General features: G+C 36.9%; 1 protein-coding gene across 1 annotated transcript in view; it reads left to right on the top strand.

The window, feature by feature from the left end:
* The window catches only part of ADAMTSL1 (ADAMTS like 1), a 294,793-nt gene that overhangs the window by 133,946 nt on the left and 137,557 nt on the right, over window positions 1–23,290 (top strand). Inside the window, exons 3-4 of the mRNA XM_041416472.1 lie at window positions 2,442–2,569; window positions 14,283–14,328. Of these exons, the coding sequence (XP_041272406.1) occupies window positions 2,442–2,569; window positions 14,283–14,328 (174 nt within the window). The remainder of the gene's footprint in view (window positions 1–2,441; window positions 2,570–14,282; window positions 14,329–23,290) is intronic.

Here is a 23,290-nt window from a genome sequence, read left to right as displayed (position 1 = left end):
AGGTTATGCACCCATCTGCAGTTTGAAGGTATTTGTTTTCCTATTAACTGGAAGCACAAACATGTATTTTAATTTTAAGAGAATAAAATTGCAATATTCATTTTCATTTTATAAAAATTACTCTTCAAAAAGCGCTTGGGTGAAATAACCTCAGTAAGTTGTCTTGTCTTCTCCCATCTCCAATGTAAATCTGGAGACTGAGTCACATGTAGTCATAATCAGAATCTGATTGTTTATGAAACTTTAATTTTTACATTTACCCTTGCAATTGCTGTGGGGTTTTTTGGTGGTTTTTTTTTTGTGTGTGTGCGGTTTTTTTGGTTTTTTTTTTGTTTTTTTTTTGTTTGTTTGTTTGTTTGTTTTTTGTTGGGTTTTTTTGTTTTGTTTTTTTTGTTTTTTTGTTTTGGTTTTGGTTTTGGTTTTTTGTTTTTTCGTTTTTTTTTTATTTTAATAAAGGTAAGATAAAATGAGTGTGTCAAATAATTGTTACACACTCATTAGACAGGCCCAAAATTATCTCTCACAGACTGAATTAATTCTCTTTTTTACTCATGAATAAAATTATTCAAGGCTGGTATATTTCACCATATTTCATTACTGTTACTCAGCTTCACTGAAAGTGAAATTCTTTCAGTGTTGAGTTATCTCTCTGTCTCAAAAAATCCCTTAATGTTGCCAACAAACAGGAGGTCCTGGTCCTGATGGCACAGCATCACCAGTTGGGCAAGGGAGGGGATTGTCCTGCTCTGCTCTGAGCTGGGGCAGCCTCACCTCAAGTGCTGGGGGCAGTTTTTGGGTACCACAACATGAGAAAGACATTGAACTCTTAGAGAGCTCCAACAGAGTCCAACAAAGATGGTGAAGGGCCTTGAGGGGAAGGTGTGTGAGGAGCAGCTGAGGTCACTTGGTCTGTTCAGCCTGGAGAACAGGGCACTGAGGACAGACCTCATCACAGTTACAACTTCTTGTGAGGGGACAGGAGGGGCAGGCATTGATCTCTGCTCTGTGGTGACAGTGACAGCACCTGAGGGAATGGCCTGGAGATGTGAGAGAGGAGGTTTGGGCTGGATATCAGGAAGAGGTTTTTACTGAGAGGATATTTGAACACTCTAACAGGCTTCCCAGGGAAGTGGTCACAGAACCAGCCTGACAGAGTTCAAGTGTCTGGGCAATGCTCTCAGGCACATGGTGTGACTCTTGGGATGTCCAGTGCAGGACCAGGAGTTGGACTTGATGATTCTGATGAGTGTTTTCCAACTCAGTATCTTCTATAATGCTATGAAAGCTAAAGCTGACTGCTTTAACATGGGTCAGGAGTGATGCTTGCTGATGTTTCTCTGTTTAAGGTGTACTTTTAAAGTCTCACTCATATCATTGTTTTCTCTCTCATTAATTTCAAGTGTAGAATTGCTATTCACCAGATGCTGGTCCACAGCACAAGTTTTGAAGGAGAACACTGCCTATTTCCATCAGACACAGGCATTTTTGGTGCAACTTTGCTAGATTAGTCAGTTTTTCCAGCAAAACCACATTGCTCACTATGGGCAATATCTATCTATATGGTTAAATCATTTGTATCCTTACAAATCTGTTTCTGTGATGCATTTGCATGAATGAAAATGAAATGCTGAATACAGGTATGACTACTTTATTTGAGACAGGTACTGCTATATGTTTATGATTAATCCTCAAAGAGCTGAGCATTTCTGCATTCTTCAGTGCTGCTTCTCTGTGAAGTTGTTTGAGCACAGCCACTGGCATTAACAATAGCAGTGGCATTAACAACAGCATGGTCACCAACATTCTGATGTTGGTAACTTCTGCTCTTCAGGGAATGTGCATTTTCTTCTTTAAGCTAGCAAACAGTAGGGATGAAACAATTAGGGAGACTTTGTCCAGCAAGTTTCATAGACCTTTAGACAGAGAAGCAATGATAGTTCAAATTCCTTATAGTAAGTGTATGGAAGTGATTATATTGAATGCCTTTTTGCATGTTGATTCACTGTGTTGTATTAATTTTTCCTTAAGAGCATTTTGGAAAGTTCATTTCAATATGCCTTTTCATAGCTTCTAACACAGCAGCAGAACTTCAGAGCACAATGTCTGATGTCTATAATACTCCATTTCTTAATCAGAAAAGAAAGATCCTTTGTCTCACTGTTGTTCAAAGAGCTGTCATAGAGCAGTCTTCCCTGGCCTCAAACTGAGATGAAGTAGGATATTCAAAAGATTAAAGTGAATTCATACACCTTTCACTGCTAAGGAACTGGTTGTCAAACCAGTAGGCATGCCAAGAGAGGAACCTATTTATTAAATTTATTCGGTACTTTTAATAACCAAGATGATATCCAGTAAAAAGAAGGGTTAAACTAGCAGCAGTAGTTTTGATGCTTAAGTGTTTTTTCCTGATTTTTTTTTTTTTTCCTTTTCCCTCTCCTCAGAGCTCCAGAACAGCTCGCTCAGAGGAAGACCGAGACTCACTGTGGGATGCTTGGGGCTCGTGGAGCGAATGCTCACGCACCTGTGGAGGAGGGGCTTCATATTCACTGCGACGTTGCCTGAGCAGCAAGTGAGTGGCTGAATGATTTTTACTTTATTGATGGAAAAATTCAACCTACTTATATGTGTTAGACTGTAACAAGTAACCGGTGGAAGTCTTGACCTCCACTGAAATTTCCACCTCCTTGTCAAAAAATTATGGTAATGTTTTGTTTTTCTTTAATTTGGGCAAGCAGCCAATGTGCTTGATAAGGCACCACCCCCTTTAAAATAAAGCAGGAACCCATGGAGATGAAAAAGTGGTCTGGACCACTTAAAAGGCTGCCAGCTCCTGAAGCTGAACTTCCCTCCATTTTCACCATTTAAATAATAAGAGTTGTCATGCAGTCATTTCAGAATACAGATAATTCACTACATTTAGCACCTCACAGTCTCAGCCACCCTGACTATAAAAGCAACTCATTAATCAAATGAGGCATCCTGAGCTATATAAGAAAGAGTAACAATACTACAAAGGATATCTTACTAATTAAATTTCAGGTAGGAAGTATTCAATACCAGCAGAGCCACACCCAACAAACAGATAAAATGGTCTGGTACAAAGGTGAATTCTGGGTACTCAGTCAGGCACCTGGGATTTTACTCCTACCCAGTTACTAGCTTGCAATGGAAAAAGAACAATTCATTTGACATCTTTTCCACTCTGTACTTTATGTAAGTTTTACCTGCAAAATACTTCTAGCAAATATTATTTGTCTACTTTAGGAAGAAATTTACCTGCAGTAAATACAGTATATGTGATAAATATTAACAGATTTCTGATAAAAAATATGAAGGGAAACTCCAGACCCAACCTTTCTTTGGCTTATTGCCATTTCTTATACCTTATACCTTATATATTGTAGAATAAAAAAATCTAATACAATTTTCCATCCTGCATACTTTCTTTCATATTTTTATTCATGTGCTTATAAAACTGATGTTAATATAACAAACAGCGGGCATACAGTCCAAATAATTTCCTCTGTTTGACACTTTAATATGTGATGTTTTTTAGTGAAGACAGGAAACAGCATAAGGCATTGAACCATAACACCAGAATAGGATATTGTGTATTTTAGCTTTATCTGTGAACAATCTCTTAGTAGCCCCATTTATTGAGTTGACTGCCTGCAAAAATTTTCTGGAAGAAAAGATAGGCAAAGGCATCTGTTGAAATAAGTGGAAAACCAGTGCTTTGCTATTGCATTCCCATGGATAAAAATATACATATATATATTTTAAATGTGGGACCAGATTCTAATAACTTTTTATTTTCGTGGCCAGTTGTGATTCTGCATTCACCTCAAAATCTGAAATTTCCGAGACAGGAACTTAATTTTAATCACAGTATATAGTTTTCCATACTTAAAAAAAAATAAATGACCATCAATATGTTATTTTAATGTAAATATGAACCCAGACGTACCAGGAGATCTGGGGAATCTGAGCAATAGGTGCTTTCTTCCCTCCTTCCCTCCCTCATGAGAACTGTCTCTGTAGGTTCTAGAGGGCAAATCTTGGAGTTCCAAATAGTAGTAGTAGATGTCATGATATTGACAATGTGAGTATAAATCATTTCTTCTGACTCCCTTTGACTCTTGTGCTGTTCAGGACAACCCTGAAGCCTAGCAAGTGGAACAGGGAATAACCTCATAAATCACATGAAATTAGGTTTCATACACTACCTTACTACTGTCCCTTCAGGACACAAGCAGTGCTTCCTGCCTTAAGAAACCAACCGCAAACTATGACCCATTCAGACATGGAAACCTCCAATTTCTGGGGTAGGAAGCAGGGAGTTAATTAGGTGTGTGGCTTTTGGTAGCCAGTAGCAATAAATCATAAACAGTAACATTTGTCCTGGAATTAGCACTCTATCAATTGTGCAATAGTTTTTCATTTTTCCTAGTCTGTGTGCAATTGTTAATTAAGTAAAGGGTTTAAATGATTAATTTTTCTGCTAAGAAAGCATTTTAAGGTGCTAAGTCAGAGAGGGAGTCGGGTAAAGAAATTCATCAAAGGTTTCCAAATAAGCCTGTTCACAGGAGTACTTCAAAGCTGTCAAGGCTTGACCAAAACGTCCATCTCTGAGGGACAATTTCTTGGTCAGTACAGTTTATCTCATGTATTTGTTATGCGTAATTTCACTGCAGCTTGAAGGAATATAGTAGATTCTTCTGGCAAATGAAAACTGGCAACACATCTAGAACAAATTTGAACAAATTAATCCTAAGTATTTCTCATTCTGTGAGGAATGCTTATAATGTCTTGTATCTTTTAGTTCTGTATGAGATGACTTTCACAGCATCCCATGAATAGAGACAGCCTAGTGCATCTGCTTTGAAAAAATGCAAAGACTAATTGCCCATTCCTAAACACCATTAACATATATAGCTAAATAAAGGAAACCAGCTTTCTTTCCAGCTTTTATTTGCCAAAGTTATGTTCGTGCTTGTGTTGTTTGTTTTGGGAACATGTTTTGTGTTAGTCCTTCACAGCTGTGATGAAAGAATGGAAAGTGTTAGTGAAAAATTCTGTATTCTTGTGTTTCAAATAGCAAAAATTTCAGGATAGTGACTGTTTAGCAGCACATTTCATTAGAACAACTGGTTCTGATTATGCTAAGGACATTATGATAGTGATATAAATACCCATGTCAGTCACACAAGCAGACAGGGGTTGTCAGCCCAAGTCAATTTTGGCTTGCTGACAGCAAGCACTGGGTCACTCCAAGGGCAGAATAAACCCCAGAAAAATAAAGTTTTATTAATCAGGCTACCAAAACTCAAAGGATTATACTTTTCATGTTTTTATCATTTTAGAATGTTTTGCCGTTCTGTTGCCTTTTTTTTTTTTTTTTTTAAATCACCTGCCATGCAGCACTACTCATGAAAACCTGTACAGAGGAGAACCAGAGACCACTCCTATTTTTCTTGAGGGCCAAACTACCAATACTATATATAGTTTCTATAGGGAACCAAGATTTATTAGCTGTTGGATACAGAGATTATGGAAATACAGGTAGAGAGGCACTGCATTATGGGCTTTGCCCTCTTGCTTGGAATCCAACCCTTATTTGTTGCAGCAAGTAAGTGTTGATTGCGCAGCACTGCTGGCATTTGTCATCTAGCATAGAGATTGATAACAACTTGAATACCTTCCATCCAGGTTTTAAATGTGTCCATATTGATTCAGCAAACTCATAGTAATAATAAATATCTGAATTAGATATCTGGAATTCATGTGTATTTGTTTCCTGTACTGGGATACATTTTCAAATTGTAAAATAAATTATAAATTCTCTTTCCATTTTTTCACCCATCTTGATCTAAAAATATTCTGTGTTTTCTGGACTTGTACTTTACATATTGATGAGTATTACAGTAATAACGATACCATTTGCTCTGTCTAAGCTTGGCAAGAAGATAATTGTGATTCTTTTTGCCATTATCTTTCAAATTCACTATCTCTTTCTTTTAAAGTTAGGCTGCATGCAGCAAAAGATAAACATATCCTAGAGATTTGAAACTGTTTTTGCTTATAGTAGATCTGTAGTCTATTCTTTAAACTGTATAGAAACCCTTCATTACTGTTGCTTCTGTTTGTGAAAAAACATGAAGCAGAGAATAGTTTGAGCATACAGCAGAGTGCTGAGATATTATGGAGTCCCAAGGTTACTGAATCTGAGCTAAAGGGCCAAAATTTGAGATCACCCTTACCTCTGGGAAATAATGTGTAAACTTCTGAATAGAGTGGAGGTTTTCCACCATTAAGTGAGGGGCTTATGTTTGGTAGCAGAAGAAAGTCTGCATTAACATTTTCCTGACAAATTTCCCTCAGTATAAAAGTGTCCAAAATTAAAAAAAAAAAAAATTAAAAAAAAATCAATAGGATGAAACAAACAAATTAAGAAAATCAAAAATTAAAAAAAAAAAAAAAGATGGAACAAGCGTGAGAGAGTTAATCCCAGCATTGTTCATTTGCTTCATACTGAGTCACTTACTGGAACATATTTTTCTCTCCATTTTAAATACCTCTCTTTCTTTCTTTCTTCACCTGATGACTGCCTTTTGGTCATGCAAGGGAGCCACAAATATGAAATAACATTTCTGCTAGCTTGGCCTGCTAAATTAGATTAAGTGATTCACTTGCTTGGTTGTTCATCACCTTGCTGTTGCATTCTGCAGAGTAAAAAGAATAAATCTGCATAAATTACTCTCAGCTTTATTGTTGTTTGACTGTGGGTTTCTTCTTTAACAGATAGAAGCTAACATATATTACTGTAATTATTGTATAATGATATAAATGCAGCCTGCTCTATCCTGGCACTACTAAATAAGCCTAATTAGGCTTTTAGACATTTATTAAACGTTCCTATAGCAGTCAAAATGGTCAGTTTAAATCTTGAGAATAAGCCCTTTCTAGTTTAAGGTCTCTGGAATAAAGAGGAAATATTTGTGCACAAATGCTACCAAAGTTTTTCAATACATCCTCAAAAATAAATGGCATTCTGTTGAAGCATACCACATCAGTCATGAAGAGTACAGTCAATGTCATAAAATTCTTAGGTGACGTGCACTATGGAATTATTTAGGAGGATGTTTCTCATTATCTTGTATAAAACTGTATCTGTATACTAGTATAGTATATTGCTGAATTGCTGGGGTTTTTTTTGCTTCAGTTGATGCTTCTCGATAGTTTAGTCTGTAAAGACATCCTCCATGATACAGTGTATGATTCCAAATAGCTGGAAGGAATTTTTAGTTTCTTTAGTTTGTAAGTGCTTCTAGTTAAGTCTGTGCCCCCAGCAGCATTTTAAAAGGAATTTATTATTCTACTTATTGTGTGATTAGTGAAGTCTGTAATTATGAGAATTTTGAAACCATTTTCTGGTTTAATTTGATGAAGAAATTATTCCAAATTTTTTGAGAGAGATTACAGCTCTAACTCTTTCTAATGGCAGAATTAGAAAGCAACCTATCTGAGTCAACATGTCAGCAGTATAAGAAGCTGAAAATTTCACACAATGTAAATCAGCATTGTAATCTGTGAAGTGACTGCTGATGGTCTTCAGAAAACCAATTAGACACACTGTGCTGGCTGTCCTAATTTCTGGCTTCAGTGCCTCATTGAAGTATCCAAAATTGTAGAAAATGCTTTCCTAGTGTAGTTTTCCTATGGAATCCCTTGCTAGACCTGACACAGAGATGTTATGTATTGGTGTTTTGGGTGAAAAACTAGTGTGTAGTAGAATGAACTGTACTCACATTGTAGTTACAGGTGAGTGATGGATATGGGCTCCATAAATGCATGTCTCTGTTGAGATGTGGCCCACAAACAAAAATGTCTGTGAAGCCCTCACTCAGGTGATATGTTCATATGTCCAGGTTCACTGGAAGAGCTCTCAGCTATTCATAAGTCTTTCAATAAATCTGTTCCTCAACTTAAATCAAAAATAATTAAATCGGTCAGACCTTTGCATGATGTAGAGTTTTTCTAAGCCTTAATTCCAGTAAGAAACTTAAGATGAGATTCTCTAAAGACTGAAGCACTAGATTGTACATAAGAAATTTCAGTGGATGTGGGCTAACACACATGATTGAGGAAGTTTGGTGCAAACTTCCTCAGAGAATGGAGAGCTTGCAATCCTGTTCAGCATGTTTGTTTTATAAAGACCAGCTGCAAGATCTGCATCCTGCTCCAATTACTAGAATGTTCAGATTTGAGATGTTAGTACTTTTGAGCCTGCATTATGTTCTATATGGTATATTTGTGATATAGCACAGCAGGTGAGATTTTATATTGTAGTTCTTTCCACTTGAGTTGTGAAGAGACTTCTCATCCTGAAAGGCTTTTTGCTGAAAGGCTTTTTTCTTTTTAATTTTTGCTTTTCTGCCTTTCTTGCATAGTGAAAAACATTCACAACTGTAATTGCTTTTTGTATATCTGCAATACATGTTATATGTGCAAATCTAAAGACATTTCTTAAAATATTATTAAGAAAATAAAAAATACTGTGGTGATGAAAACATATGTGAGACTAACTGCTGAAAATAAACAGTATCCTGAAAGCATCTCAACAGTTTTTTTTTTTTGCACTTTCCATTTTTTTCTTAAATTGGATCTTTGTTATTTTAAGCGGACTAGCCAGTCATATTTTTGTGATTTTAGGGCATGTTATTTAATGCCAGCTGTTACATAGAAAACAACATTCAGTGACTTGGGATAAGTCAAAGAAAAACTTTAAAATAAAAATTTACCTGGAGGATACCATGCAAACTGTATCAAAAGCTTTGCTAAATTCTAATAAAAATACGTGTACTAGTCAATGAGATGGCTGGCCTTGTTATATAAGGAAATTTAGTTAAACACAACTTTCCCCTTGTGAACCCATCTGTAACATTCACTTCCCAATCTTTCTTCATAGGAGTGGTGTTTCACCCCACTAATTAATTTTGTGATGTGGATATGCTCGCACAGCTCAGGTTCTGTGTGTTGCTGGGGACACAGACCCGAACACAACATTCCATATGGGGTCTCATGAGAGCATAGTGGAGGGAGAGAATCATCCCCCTTGACCTGGTCGCCACACTTCCCACTACGCAGCCCAGGATAAAATTGGCTTTCTGGACTGTGCACAAGTGCACATTGTCAGCTGATATTTAATTCTTCATCCACCAGTATCGCCCAGCCCTTCTCTGCTCTTGGCCAATTCATCACCCAGTTTGTACTTATAGTGGAGATTGCTGCCATGCAGCATCTTGTGCTTGGCCTTGCTGAGCCTCATGAGGGGCACATGGGGCCACTGATGCTAAGTATAATAACAGCAGTTACATCAGAATTATTGATTGCCTAATACCAAGGTTGTGGAAAACGTTATTTATGAAAAAAGTTGGCCTTTCATGGCCCCAGATCAGTACACATGTTTTTATTTGCCTTGCTGGTTTTCTGTGTGTAGTGACTGAAGTTGGTATTTTCGTGGTTGTTTATCTTTTTTATTGCAGAAGTAAGAATATTTATATGATCTGTAACTAAACCTGCCAGGGAAATTTGGCTTGTTCATCCATGCCCACTTTTCTTGTCTCAAAGTTAACTATTTATGTAACTGTTCTGGTATTTCGCTTTCAACATGCAGGAGAAAGTTTTCTAAACATAGAGAATGAAACATTTCTACAGATGCACAGCAAAACATACCAGTGCATCTCAACAACCCACGGTGGCAGGAAAATGCTTGTGTGATGCCTTTAGAGGCTGCCTAGAACAGAGGCTAGACAGAGTTAAAGGAATAAAGTAGGTATTTATTAAATAAAGTAGGTATTTATTAAAAAGCCTTCAAAGGATACACCGTACAAGAGCCCAGCCGTGACTACACCCAAGATGGACAACTAGTCAGGAGTTTCCACACTTTTATAAGTTTTGATCCATTTGCATATTGGGGTTAATTGTCCAAGTACAGCTTCAGGTTATAAAGTCCCATCCTCCCAGACTGCTCCCCTCAATTCGCTGCTGTTGACACATTTTGGACCAGAGGCTGTAACGATGTCCTTGGCTCTCAGGCTGGAAATGGATTTTTGTCTGACTAAACTGTGAGGAGAACTTGCTAACACTTTATATGAAGTTCAGAGCTATATACTAATGCAATAAAGAATCTGGAAAATATGAAAGCTAAAACTTAAGGCATCATGTGAAAAAAAGGATATGGAAAAATCTTTTAAATTCTTTGCAAATTATTGTCAATTGGGTGATTTAGACATGACTTTAGCAGACCCAACCAAATCGTTTCAAAAAGCAAACTCCTTAAAGTCAATGCAGTCCTGATGAGTCTCTTGTTATAACAATTTGGTGCTCAGGGCCCTCCTTCTCAATTCCTTTACAGGAGAAGGGGTATGCTGGAAGAGTAAAAGAGACTGACTATTCCTCAGAGAAGCACAAACACAGAAATTTTGTTGAGGATAACAGGGGGTCATAACACTGTGCCAGATTTGGGAAAGAGCTGAGAGCAACAGTGTGAAGAAAGGGAGATGCAAGATGGTGTTATCCCCATGTGTGTAGCCTGGCTTCATGCCACAGCCAGACTAAGATCTCATGGGAAAAGACAGACCCACAGCATATTTATCTCACAAGTACAATGGAGAAACCAGAATCTGTCCCAGAAAAGTGGCTCTCAAGGGGTGTGAAAATAAATAGTGTAGATTATTCAACATTGCATAAAATTCCAAACCCTGTAGTGAAAATTCATTCAAAATTCATATGCACAAAAATAACCCACACATGTCTCCTAGTTGCTTGTTTATGTGCAGGCTTGTTTCTTAAGTAAAGCAATTCAAACTCTGATGACAGCTGAGGGTGGCAGGAGTTGATGAGGTCCTCCTCTGAAAATCTCTTTGTAGTCTTTGGCAATTAGTGATAAAAGCAGCTTTGGCAGGGGGCTGCTGTTCATTCTGGCATGGATTTTTGCAAGGCTTCTAACTCTAGCTGAGCACAAATACACCTCTACTTGAGGCCTTTGAAGGGGGGGACTTGAACTAAGTCTGTCTACAAACTGGAGCCTGGAGAAATAAATACCAGGGGTTTGGGTTGTTTACATTAAGAGAAGAGAATATTTTAATATATTAAAAGTTGTTAACCTCTTTCAGAAACTTTACTGGAAACAAGTGACTAAGTTTAAGGAATGAAACATGAATCCCAACAGCTTGCTTTTCTTTCATATTCACATGATAATAATTCCATGTCAAGCCAAACCCTCAGCTACCTTTTTCCACTGAAAAATCCCCTGCAGTGTAGATAACAGAGATGGCTAGAAGTACTGCTTACTTCTCCCAGTTTTTCTGTGCTCTTCAAGATGAACTTGGCATATTGGTTGACATCTGTTTTCCTGCTGGCTCTGTGTACTCCATGTTGGTAGGAGTTGCCATTTATATCCTGAAGTGATCAGAGGATAAGTGACAACTATCTCACAACATGGGCTCAGTAGTCTGCCATTATCCGTCCTTGCATGCTAACGGCTCACTGCTGTGGAATTCTGCAAAGTGTCCATCCTGAGATATATGTGCAAATCCCATGTGTTTGATTTCCAAAAAAGTTGTTTGTGCTTAAGAGAATCTGAAATACTGTCCTGAGGTAGGGTAGATCTGAGACACAAACTACTGTGCAAATCTATTGAAAATATATAATGTAAGGCTGAAAGCTGTTACCTGCTTTTGGCTGATGGATGATAACTGGGAAACTAATGAGTTTAAACAACAAAACTCCAAGTATGGTCTTACTGTGCAAACAAGGGGAATTTTCCAAGCGTGTTTCCTAGTCTTCATGAATCATAAGAGCACTAGCTGCATCCATAATTGCTCATTTTATCTGAACATCCTTGGCCAATAGCCAGAAGAAGAAAAGTGGAAGAAAAGAATGGAATAGTTGTTTTTTCATATATCTAATGAAAGAACCTAATATTTTCCCTAATGCAGAGAATAAGTGAAAAGTAAGTGTTTTGGGTTTTTTTATTTCAAAACGGGCAATATGAAGAAACTATGAAAAGCAGAAGAAACTGAGAGGCAATTGATAGAAAGGAAGCTGAAGTTTTCCTGAAAGTTCAGTGGTTCTAAGATTAACCAGTTACAGTAATTGAAAGTGTGCCAATAGCAAGTCTGTGTGAATCAAAGTAATGTTTGATGGTTTGTGTGGCAGTTCTGAGAGACACATGGGGCAGGTATCAAGCCTGATGAACAAGTTATTCAGTGTTGTAAATGAGGCCTGCACTAGGGCTGCCTGCATTTTGCATAATTTACTTCTTTATTTACTATCTATCATTAGCAAAGTACCTTTATTGAATGCAATATAGACAGGTTTCCACAGTGTTTTTCCAAGCTTGCCTATATTGTTTAGGAATGACAGCCACAGTGTGTGTGGTGTTGCTTAGGTGCTTTGTTGTTGTTTTTGGGTGTTTTAGTTGGGTTTTTTTATTTCATAATCTATTATGAATGTAGTTTTTGTTATTGTACTGGCAAAACCATTTTTTTTCTACTGTTAAGTACACTGTGCACATTTTTCACTTCTGTGCATGGTTGAGATCAGAATTCATTTGAGTTAAACATACAATGCTACAAAATCACTGAATTAGTGATAGTGATCAGTGATTAGTGCTATTTCTGTTATGCTTTTAATATAATTTTTATATGCCAAGTACTACATAACAGAAAGTGTTATCTTTCCACTTAGATTTATTCTGAAAATACGATGAGGTTTATTGTTTTTCTTCTCTTGTGATCATTTAGACAACTCTGGTATGTAAATGATTACTGGATGCATTTCACAATTAAGTCTTGTGGATAATGAAGGCAGAAAGGATGACTTCAGTAACTTAAACGAAACTTGTTCCATTTATTTTAGAGTTAACTCAGTATGGGAAAAGTTTCTCTGCTTCAAAAATAATTTAAAAAAAAAATGAAGAAAAATCAGTTCAGATGTTGCTGTCCTTTCCCTTGGATAGTTCAAAATGGTTTGGATTTTAAAAATCAGGCTTGGCAAGCATTTATTCCTGAAGGAATGTGTGCTTGTTAAGTCATGGCCAAAAAAAAGAACGGGGGAGAGAGGAAAGTTGTGAAATTAAGAAATTAAAAATGTTAGGAATTCTATTCTTTTGAAGGATACATTTTAAAAGCCAAACTCTGCATTGTGATTTGCATGAGGGCCTCGGCAGAGCGTACTGTCTGAACTCATAAAATATGTGAAGCTACACCTAAGGTCAAATGCTCAGAGTGCATGCTGCTGAGTGTTAAAAAGGTATCTGGCTGTTGACCTTTCTTTTGGGAGCCCTGCCAGCATCAGGGCTGGTATGGGTCTGTTGTGGGACAAAAGGAGGAGAGCCGTGGAGAGCTCACGTCAGGCTATGTGCTCTCCTTGACCTCACCGGGCCCAGCTGCTCTTTGAATGCTGTTCTGCACCAGTGAATTGAGGGGAATGCTCTGCTTTATGCTCTCCTTCCTCCCTCGTATCAAACGGGGAAAAAGCTACATCACGCTAGCCTGAAAGAAGAGAAATCTAAACTGAATGAGAGTAGGTTTAAATTAAATATTTTGAATTTTTTTTTTTTTTTTTTTTTTTAATATGAGAGTGGTCAGGCATTGAAACAAGTTGTCAGGAAAAGTTTTGGGTGTCCCATCCCGGAAAGTGTTCAAGACCAGGTTGAACAAGGCTCTGAGCAATCTGTTCTAGTGAAAGGTGTCCCTGTCAATGGCAGTGGGATTGGAAGTAGATGGCCTGTTCAAAACCAAACTATGCTCTGAGTTCATGCTGCTACAGGCATAGTTCCTTCATCCCAGTGCCCAGCTGATCCCCAGAAGACAAAGCCTGCCTGCTCAGACTGGGCCGGTGCTGGAGTGTGTGCCCAGGTAGACACAGAGCTATGCCACTGTGAAATCATTAGGAATTGCATGGAGACACAAGATATGATTCATGTCATTCAGATGTTGTTTTTCAGCTAAAGTCTGTATTCTCACTTATAATCTCATTTACAAGCTGATGCTACCTAGAAAGTAATTTTTAAAGCAAAGGTAGGAAACTAAGGAGTTGTAGACTTCATACCGCAATAGGAACAGGTAACCTTTTACTTTGGGGAAGAGGGTTGGTAGGGGAGTAGGTGATTAAAAATACATATAGAGAAGTTAATGACACAGTAAACATTATGTGTTGGCTTTTTATATTTAGCTATTAATGGTTTTGGGTTTGTTTTTAATTTTTGGACACAGGACCTGTGAAGGGCGAAACATCCGGTACAGGACATGCAGCAATGTGGTAAGTGAAGTATAGCTTTGATGTGATACAAATCATCTCATATGATTACACGTCCATATTACTGCAAATAATTTGGTGAAGTGATAGTGAGAATCTTGTAGCTATCTAAACTATTTTCATATCACAGAACCCAGAACCATAGGCAAACCTTGCCAGTTTCTTGAAATGTGGAGGGATTACGGTGTAGCCTGATGCTAAAACTGTCTGGAAGGGATTGCATTAACAGCCACTATAAATAGAGAGTCAATGAAATTTCAGAGTTGCTCTTTACAGCTTCTCTTGCAGAATCAAGACATCTTATGTTCCCACTGGTGCTTCAATAACCAGTTGGTTCATGTTGGGTAGTCTGTCAGGCTGGAGGATTAAGCTGCTGAGAATATAAGACTAGTTAGTAGAAGATATGTGATTCTATGATTCTGTATATTTCTGTTCACTTGTGCCCTCGCAGCATTTTAATTCTGTTGTGTGTCTTACAAAAGCAATGTTACATAGCCTGTATCAGTGTTTTGGCATTTCCAAAGGCTCTTGATGGTTTTTTTTTTAATATGTGGCAAATATAGTTTTCAATACAATAAAGTAAGAAACTTCAACTTCTGTCTCAACAAAGTGAAAGTATGTTTTCACTGTTGAAAACTGAAATAGAGGCTTTCATATGGAAAGTTTTATTGGGTGCCAAGAATAGTAAAGGCTCTCAAGTTACATGGAGAAATGTCAGTTTTACCAGTAAAGATGGAAAATGAAATCAAACGTACACCAGGCCAAGCTTTCTCATGCCTGATAGGGACATATTCAGAAGCCTTTCAATACACGCATTGTTTGAAAAGTTTAAAAGTTTAACTTTAAAAAAGGAATATATTTGCTCATATTTAACTTATCTTTTCTTCAATAGACCACAGTTCATAATGAAAGAAACTGCTTCTATCTGAGTTGTAGTCTCCTATGCAGTAAGATTTCTCTCAGTTCTTTAGGAGCTGGGCTTTAATAATCCCTGTGAGCCCCTTCCAATTCAGAATATTCTATAATTTTGTGATTTCTCTGAAATTTTTTCTGATTGTATCATTTGAGTTCCTGAAATGTCTAATCAGCCTAGCCTTCACCTTCCCTAGCTGATAGCAACTGGTGTAGTTAATAAATAGATTTGATGGCAGATTAGCGATCCAGTTTGCCTCTTAGGAACTTAGGCTACACCATATCTGTGTAAGGAATGGGAAGTTTGAGTTCTGCTCTATGACAAAAAAAAAAAAAAAAAAAAAAAAAAAAAAAAAAAAAAATACTGTTAAAGGCTAATTAAAGGCCAATTGGACTACAATTAAACCCATTTGTTTTGTTTTGGTTAGGCATTGCATGCACATTGTGTATTTCTGTGTCTGAGCTGCCCTTGTGTATGTTAAGACCAGTGAGACAGAGTACATCCTGCTCTCCTGCCATTAGGTTCCTGGATCACTCTGATGAAAGGCTGGGGCTTTAGTTGAGTTGCAACCCTTATTTTGGAATCACTGAGTTTTCAGGATAAGGAATATTTTTTTAGATGTTATTTTTAGCTTAGGTTCTGCTTTGCAAATGTGCACCTGAACAGTTTTCTTTCAAAATAAAACCTTGCATAGTTTTGTCAGGCAATTCCTTTACATATCTTTTATTTGGCAATACTGGCTCTAGCAGTGAGGCAAACAGCTGCAGAACTCACTTAATTGTTTCATACCAAATAATCCAAAATGAAGCCTTCAAGCTTTCAGCTCTGCTATGCTGAAATCAGTGGCAGTTTTTTCTCTGAAATATGAAGACCCGGGACTGCTTCTATGATTCCAAACCATTTTTCGGGGGACTGTAAAGAATGGCTTGTGCAGTGTAAATCTAGAGCTATTTAGGAACCCCAGACTTGCATCTCTAATTTCTATTCTGTTACTGAATTGTGCAGCTGTAACTCTGAAATACGTTTTTTCTCTTTCAGAATAGTAAAGCAAAAAATTAAATAATGTACTTTGTCATTAATGAAGTCTACTTTTTTGTCTCCACATACACACAAATTGGATCTGCATTCACAAATTTTGTCTGTATACACACAAATTGGATCTTGAAAACAGTTCATTAAGCTCATAGCTTGTTGCAAAATTCTGCACTAGAAAATGTCCACAATACTGTGTGTTATTTTGTTAACTCAGATTTTGCCTTTCAAGATTTCATCCAAAAAGACACTGAAAATTTAGAGAATGGAAATTCCAGGCTGATGATACCTATGTTTTCATCTGTTACACGACAGTCTTTGATGGTAAAAGAGATCGAATCCCCCTATTCCTAGCTTTCATTACCATTATCTTGTGCATAGCTTGAGGAATGATGTTCATAAATTAACCAGTGGTTTTGTTTTTCGCAAGCTGCCTTTCTGTGAACTGATGTGTTTTTTTAATGACCATTCTCTTGCAGGAAAGTATGGGTAGTCGTATATACTAAAAGCAACTTATTTGAAATGTGAAATTGGAGTATTGGAAGAATAGTTTTGGAGTCTGGCAATTAATATGTTTTATAGGCACTATCATTTGCAAGATTTTGTTACAGCTGGTTTTAATTCATCCCGAAATTAAATTACAGAAGGGGAGAAAAATGAGATAAAGAAAAAGAGAGGCAAGGGGAAAGAGTGGCATGCCTGTTTCCCACTGACCTATATTAATTATTCCAGAGATGCTGAATAATTTTGCATAATAAAGACTGTAGCAAAGACTGATACTGCTATACTGCTGTCTATAAAGCTTCTGAACAGTCCTTAAAAGAGTAAATCCAGTTCAGTATATTTGCCACTTGCATTGCCTGTTGATGATCAGAAACTGGAAAGATTATGGGTATGAAGCCACATGTGTAAATAGTAAAAGAAGGAATGAGAGAATCTGAAGATGATTTAGGGTTGTATTGCATCTGCTTTTTTTCTTATTATTATTCACATGGACTTAAACATATTTCCAGCCATTTTAGAATATAATCATGGGAGGGAGAAAGGGTCATTTGTTTTCCTTTAGAAAATCAGTCAGAATGCAATGAAAACATATTTTTGCAACTATCTGGGTTGTTGTACTGAACATTATGCAAAATAAACAAATATAATGCCAAACTCTGGGTAGGATTTTTTTACTTATTCTCTTTCCTTTTTTTTTTTTTTCTCCTCCAAGCTAACACACTCTTTTTTCCCTTCTTCTATGTGCATTATTGGTTGCCAGGTGCTCTCCAGCTTTTCTACTGGGCTGTTATGCCACCTCATATGCCCTTTCTCTTTTTCAGTCCTTCTGCCACTCTGCTGTCTTCTGCTTTCTCTTCCCTTCATGTACATGAAAATCACTCTGAAGGTTGTTTGTTGGAATATGTACTATCTTTATGCCCTTCTTCTCAATTATCAGAATTCTTCTTGTGACTGAAAATGTTTTTATTTTCCCTGATATTTTTTCTTTCATTGCATTGCTTTCTGAATAAAAAAAAAAAGAGAGAGAGAGAGAGAGAGAGAGAGAGAAAGAAAAAAAGATGAGACTGTGAGACTGGTGCTGAAGCTGTACAACATTACTAGCTCTTTCAACAAGGTTTCTGTTAAGCCTAAGATAAAATTTGTAGATCCCATTAATCAGGCAACTAAAGCTTGTAAACCACCTGCAACTCTTTTAATATATACCTCACTTTCTTCACTTGGCTGAAGTACCAGCTGTAATGTCATCCCCCATTTTTTGGCTTGCATTCAGACAAGCTACTTCCATCCCTGTTTCTTATCAGCTCATGCTGCATTTTGTATACACCAGTACCAGTGTTGTTCATCTTACTTTCTGCAAAATAACACAATCTTCTTTCCATGCTCCAAACCCCAGCCTGGAAAATGTCAAACCTAAACTTCCATATAAGTACATAATTCTCAGAAGCACTGGCTTATGTGTAAGAGAAGTATCATCACCAAGTAGATATTATCAGACCTACAAGAATGATTAGCAGAGTTTAATTTTTCTACCCAGTGGTGATTAGAAATGCCATTTTGCAGTCAAATCTCCCAATTTACATTTTGCGGTACAATATAAAAAAATATTAAACTAATTACAGGCACTCCACATATCTCGTTACTAACATACAATTTATTTTATGTAAATTTACTTTTTATGTGGAAATTCTTCTAAACTCAGATAATTTATTATTACTAGAGTCTTTTCTTCAAACTACCAGATTTTAATAACTTCCATCTTATTTATGATTGGCTGCATTTTAAAACCTCAGTGTGTCATCTAGAAATTATTTCTTCATACTTGGAAACAAGTGCTTTTAGTATCTAGCAAATGACAGAAGCTTGGACATCTGGATTTGCAATCTTCTCAGCAAGCAGAACTGTGAATCTGTGACAATTAAAAAATAGAACAAAAACCCCCATATTGTGTCCAGTTAATGTAAATGTAGAGAGAAACTTTGTTGCCCAAATAACCTGAATTGCTTCCCTTACAGTAATATTTCATTACTTATCAGGACTCTGGGTAAATCAGAGTTTTAAATTCAGTATTTCTGGCAATTATTTTTTTTTAATTTGAACAGCTCATTTTTGAGCTGCTTGATAATATGGCACCCTCAATGCCTTTAGAAAAGTATGCATATAATACATATAATATTATGTACTTATATTAGTTTTTGACTGAAGTTCTTGGAAGTTTTCATGCTGAAATTAAACTTACTGTATCTAATTTAAATGCTTGTTTTAATATTTAAAAGAGATGGACAAAAAAAAAAAGAAATTTAAATTACATGGAAGGCTGCATATTGAGCTATTTGCCAAAATAGGAACATACTTCCAAAAAAAAGACATTATTTTGGTGAAAAAATTATTTTATAAATATTTATAATGACAAATATTAATGGAACTTTGCATATATAGTTCACTGAAAAATTTAGGTCTCATCTCCATGCCATGTTTATTTAACACAGAGAACATTTGCTCGTATTTCCCCATTTTCTTTGTTCCTACTATTTTTCTCAAGCTTATCTCTGTATATTGCAATGTCTTGGGGTTCTTAGAAAAAGCTTTAGTATGAGCCCCTCTCAATCTAAGCAACTAAGTATGAGCCTAAGTTATTTCTAAGTTCATGGGAGTAAAGTATTGAAAAATCTGGCTGCAAGAAAGATAATTCAAGCAGGGCACTCAACAAGGCTTCAAGGCTACGTGAAGTTTCTCTTAAACCCCTAGATCTCCTAAGTCTCTGTGTTTTTATCTAAAGTTCTTATTTGGTCTTAGACAAGCCCCTGCTTGAGGACTTCAGGTTTTCTTTCTCAGTAGGGAAATTGGTGCAGATGCAGCATCGTGAGTACTCATGGAACTGGTTCAATAAGCTGTTCTGTCAGATGCTGCACAGAGTAGTCCAGTTGTTAGTCATTTTTTGCACAGAGGAAGAGCTCCAGGTATAGTAAATCATTCTTGGCCTCTGCAAATATACAAGCACGTATATTGTAAACTGTTTTAAAGTTCCTCAACTGTTTCCACCTATCGCTGCTTAGATAGGATCTTCTACATTTCACCCACTAAGTAAACTTTAAAAAGGCTGACCCTCTTTTGTCCCATGAAATCTGATATACCTATCACCATCAAGGGACATCTGGGATTCATCTTATCTTTTCCACTGGATTGTTGATTAATGGAAATTGTTTTGAATGGGATTCAAACATGGCAAAACTCCATGGACCTTATGAATTACAATAGGGTAAAATAGGAGGTCAAGTTAAAAAAAAAAAAAAAAAAAAAAAAAAGAAAATCAGTGTGAGGAAGAAAATGAAGCCATAATAATATGGGCCACATTACATGCCTAAGAAGTGAGGATGAAACTCCTGTGTATATTTTGAAATGGGTTTCACAGATCAAAGGGGTTTCTGACCACCTTTAAAATTATATATATTTTTATTGCAGTACAGGAAATCTTGACCTGACAGGATTAATAGAGATTATAGGTATCCAGCACAGGCTCAGTGTTTCAGTAATATCTCATGAGCCTTCATGAACTAAAAGCCATAAAAGACCCACCTAGGACTCACAGAATTAAAGGAGGAACAGTTGTTTCCTATTCATTGGAATTTTTTAATCCCTAAAAGGTCTTCATGAATAGGAAGTTTGAAGATAAATGGACCTAGATGAAACTTTCAAGTTTATTAGTTCTTTCTGATTCTTCAAGGAGTACAATGGCAGCAGTTCCCCATACCTGCAGGGGCCCATAGATAATTTCCAAAAGAAAACAAAACTGGAAAGACTTGGCTATAGTACCAAAATTGGATAACCTGAAGCAGGACTGTAGTAGTTCTGTGGCCAGATACCAGGGCTGCTACATGCTCCAGGCCAAACACAGGTCATGCAGATGTGGTTAGCAAAATTCCTCACAGAACCACATAGCCCCTGCAGAGATGCACTACCTCATGTTCACTGCTACACTGACTTGGCCCATGACTTCTGGCTGTCTCAAAGTGTCTGTCAATCTGTTGTTTAGGTAGGCAAGCTGCATACTGTTACACAGCTCCCAGAATCAGACCCTTAGCTGGACCAACAAGTAACTTCACTCAGGCCAACGGAGCAGTGCTAGCTGACAGCCACAGAAGGTCCTTTTCCCCTAAACCATCATGCAAGCAGGCTGATTTTTTTCAAGAAGACTTTCTGGAGTTAGTTTATAGTTTCTCCTGTCCAGGATCCAGCAGAAATAAGGCACAGCAAGACGGCCTCGAAACAGTAAGTGGCCTTATCTAAAAAAGGTGTGCAAAGCTTTTAGAATAAAACAGCAATTTACTGCTTGAAAATACATGCAAAAAACCACTGGTTTTACCTTGTCTTCTGTTTCAGCAACTAGAATACTTATTCATAGGCTGAAAACTTATATTAGGCTTTGATCATATGTTTGCACAAATGTCAGCACAAAGAGGCTCTGATCTCCACTGACATATAACACAAACAAAAAATAATAAATTTAAAATGAAAAAAATGGATGTGCTAAGTTTTGTACAGTTCCTATATTTTTTGTCTCAGTGACCTGCTTCTAAAAATGAGAAATGTTCACAATTCAGACCACAAATTTTCTCAACACTGTCCATTTTGTCATAAAAAAATATTATACGGCTTGTGAAGGTATTATACATGAACATGCTAGTACTTGTGCTTTTTTAAGCAGAAGAAAAGATCCTTCCTGAGGGAAAGACATCTCCAATGCCTTCAGGTAAATTTAGGATTCAGGATCTCAGCAGGAGAAAAGTTTCTGTACCAGGCTGTGACCCTTTTTCGCATCTGTGTGCCCAGATAAGTATGTGTGTCTGTGTTTCCGACTGCTTGCATGTATTCTTAATTGCTTCAAGTTTCAAGTGAAAACTTTTTTAAACATAAGCTCTGCTATTTAAATTCATTGTTTTATTTTGACCACAATATCAAAGAATGAAAGTATTTAACATCAGCCCTAGTCACCTGCTGTGTCCTGAAGACTTGTTATGTTGAAGAACATTTTTTATTTCTTTGATTAAGAAATAAAATCCAACAAAACAAACATAGTATTGAGTTCTGTACAAAGCAGGATTATGAATTCTGTGTGTCGTGTGCCTTATTGGGCCTTTTTCTCTTTGTAAAAATAAAGCTGTTACAAGCCAGGAAGTTCTGAAGGTAGAGCCAAGCTTGAACCAAACTTAGAGGGTTGGCTTGGATTCTGCAACCGAGCCTTGGCTTGGGTATCTGCCAAGCCAAAAGACCTGACTGTATTCATTTACAGACATAAAAATTCACAGAAAGGTAGGCACCAGAAGATTTTGTGGTAGGAAATAAGGCCACTGTGTTCTTCTTTTCTTGTTTGAAAATAGAACTAAAGCAGATCTTGGGTCAAGTTGTAACTGTCTTATTGTTCATCCTTTGTATAAGAGCAGAACATAAAGACCACTTTTTCTCTAATTACAGAGCTATAGAGGAATAATGAATTCCCCACATATTTTTCTGCTTGCTTCAGTGCCCAAACTTTGTCTTGTATCAAAAGTTTGCCCAGATCATAAAAAGAGCCTGATTGCCCCTCCATTTTTCTTTATATTTTAAAATCAGACTGAAATACTTGCAGCTATTTGAGGTTTTTTTTTGGTTTTTTTTTTTTTTTAAATCTTCTCTAATATACTGATAGAAAAACTGAGTTCTCTGGCAGTAAAATACCAGTTAGAGACTTGGACTTTCAACCTCCACCTTCAAAAAGCAAAAATTAGCTCTGCGTTATTGCTCTTGGATACATATTTTTCTAGAGCTAGATTTAATCCACATCCTTTTTTCTCTTATGCCTAACTCCATTGAACCTTTTGTAACAGGAAAGCTACTACCTTTTGCTTAGATCACAGAACTTTTGTCTGGAGTTTGACCCTTTACTTTTGGGGTGCATCAGACTCAAACACAAAGTGAATTAATTGAGAAGTTGCTCACATGGTACAAAAAAAATAGATGAAAATCTGTGGCTAAGTCCACAGCTTGTATGTGTGTATAGTTCACAACAAGAAAGGTTTGGAATGTGGTGATCCAAGATTATTCAACATTCAAATAAAATAGCCATAATCACGTCCCAACACTGAATGAGAGGCCAGAATGGCTAACCTGGGTTTAAGCCAAGAGCTTGCAAATGACAAATTCGTAGCCAAGACTGTGCCGTGTTCCTTTGAGAGGAGATTTGAAAGCTTAGGTTTTAACACAGATTTTATTTTGGATTTTAATAATAAAAAATGATCCATTAATGTCATAAAGTGACATGCAGCCTCCATGTCTCCTCCATAACCAAAGCTGTAATAGTTTGCCCTTTAAAAAAAATGCAGAAGCTGTTAGTGAATGAAGGGGTAAGAAAATATCTGAGAAACATGGGTGGTTGTTTAAATCTAAGAAGAGATATTTTCCCTCAACACCAATGTGACTTTCTTGAATGGGAGCATGAGCAGTCTGTGAATAAGGTTGTCATTAACGATTGCCTAATAGGAA

Source organism: Onychostruthus taczanowskii, unplaced genomic scaffold (genome assembly GCF_017590055.1).
Source record: "Onychostruthus taczanowskii isolate IOZ18803 unplaced genomic scaffold, ASM1759005v1 scaffold52, whole genome shotgun sequence".
NCBI lineage: Eukaryota > Metazoa > Chordata > Aves > Passeriformes > Passeridae > Onychostruthus > Onychostruthus taczanowskii.
The sequence above is the reverse complement of the archived record's forward strand: the minus strand, read 5'-3'. Positions and strand labels throughout refer to the sequence as shown.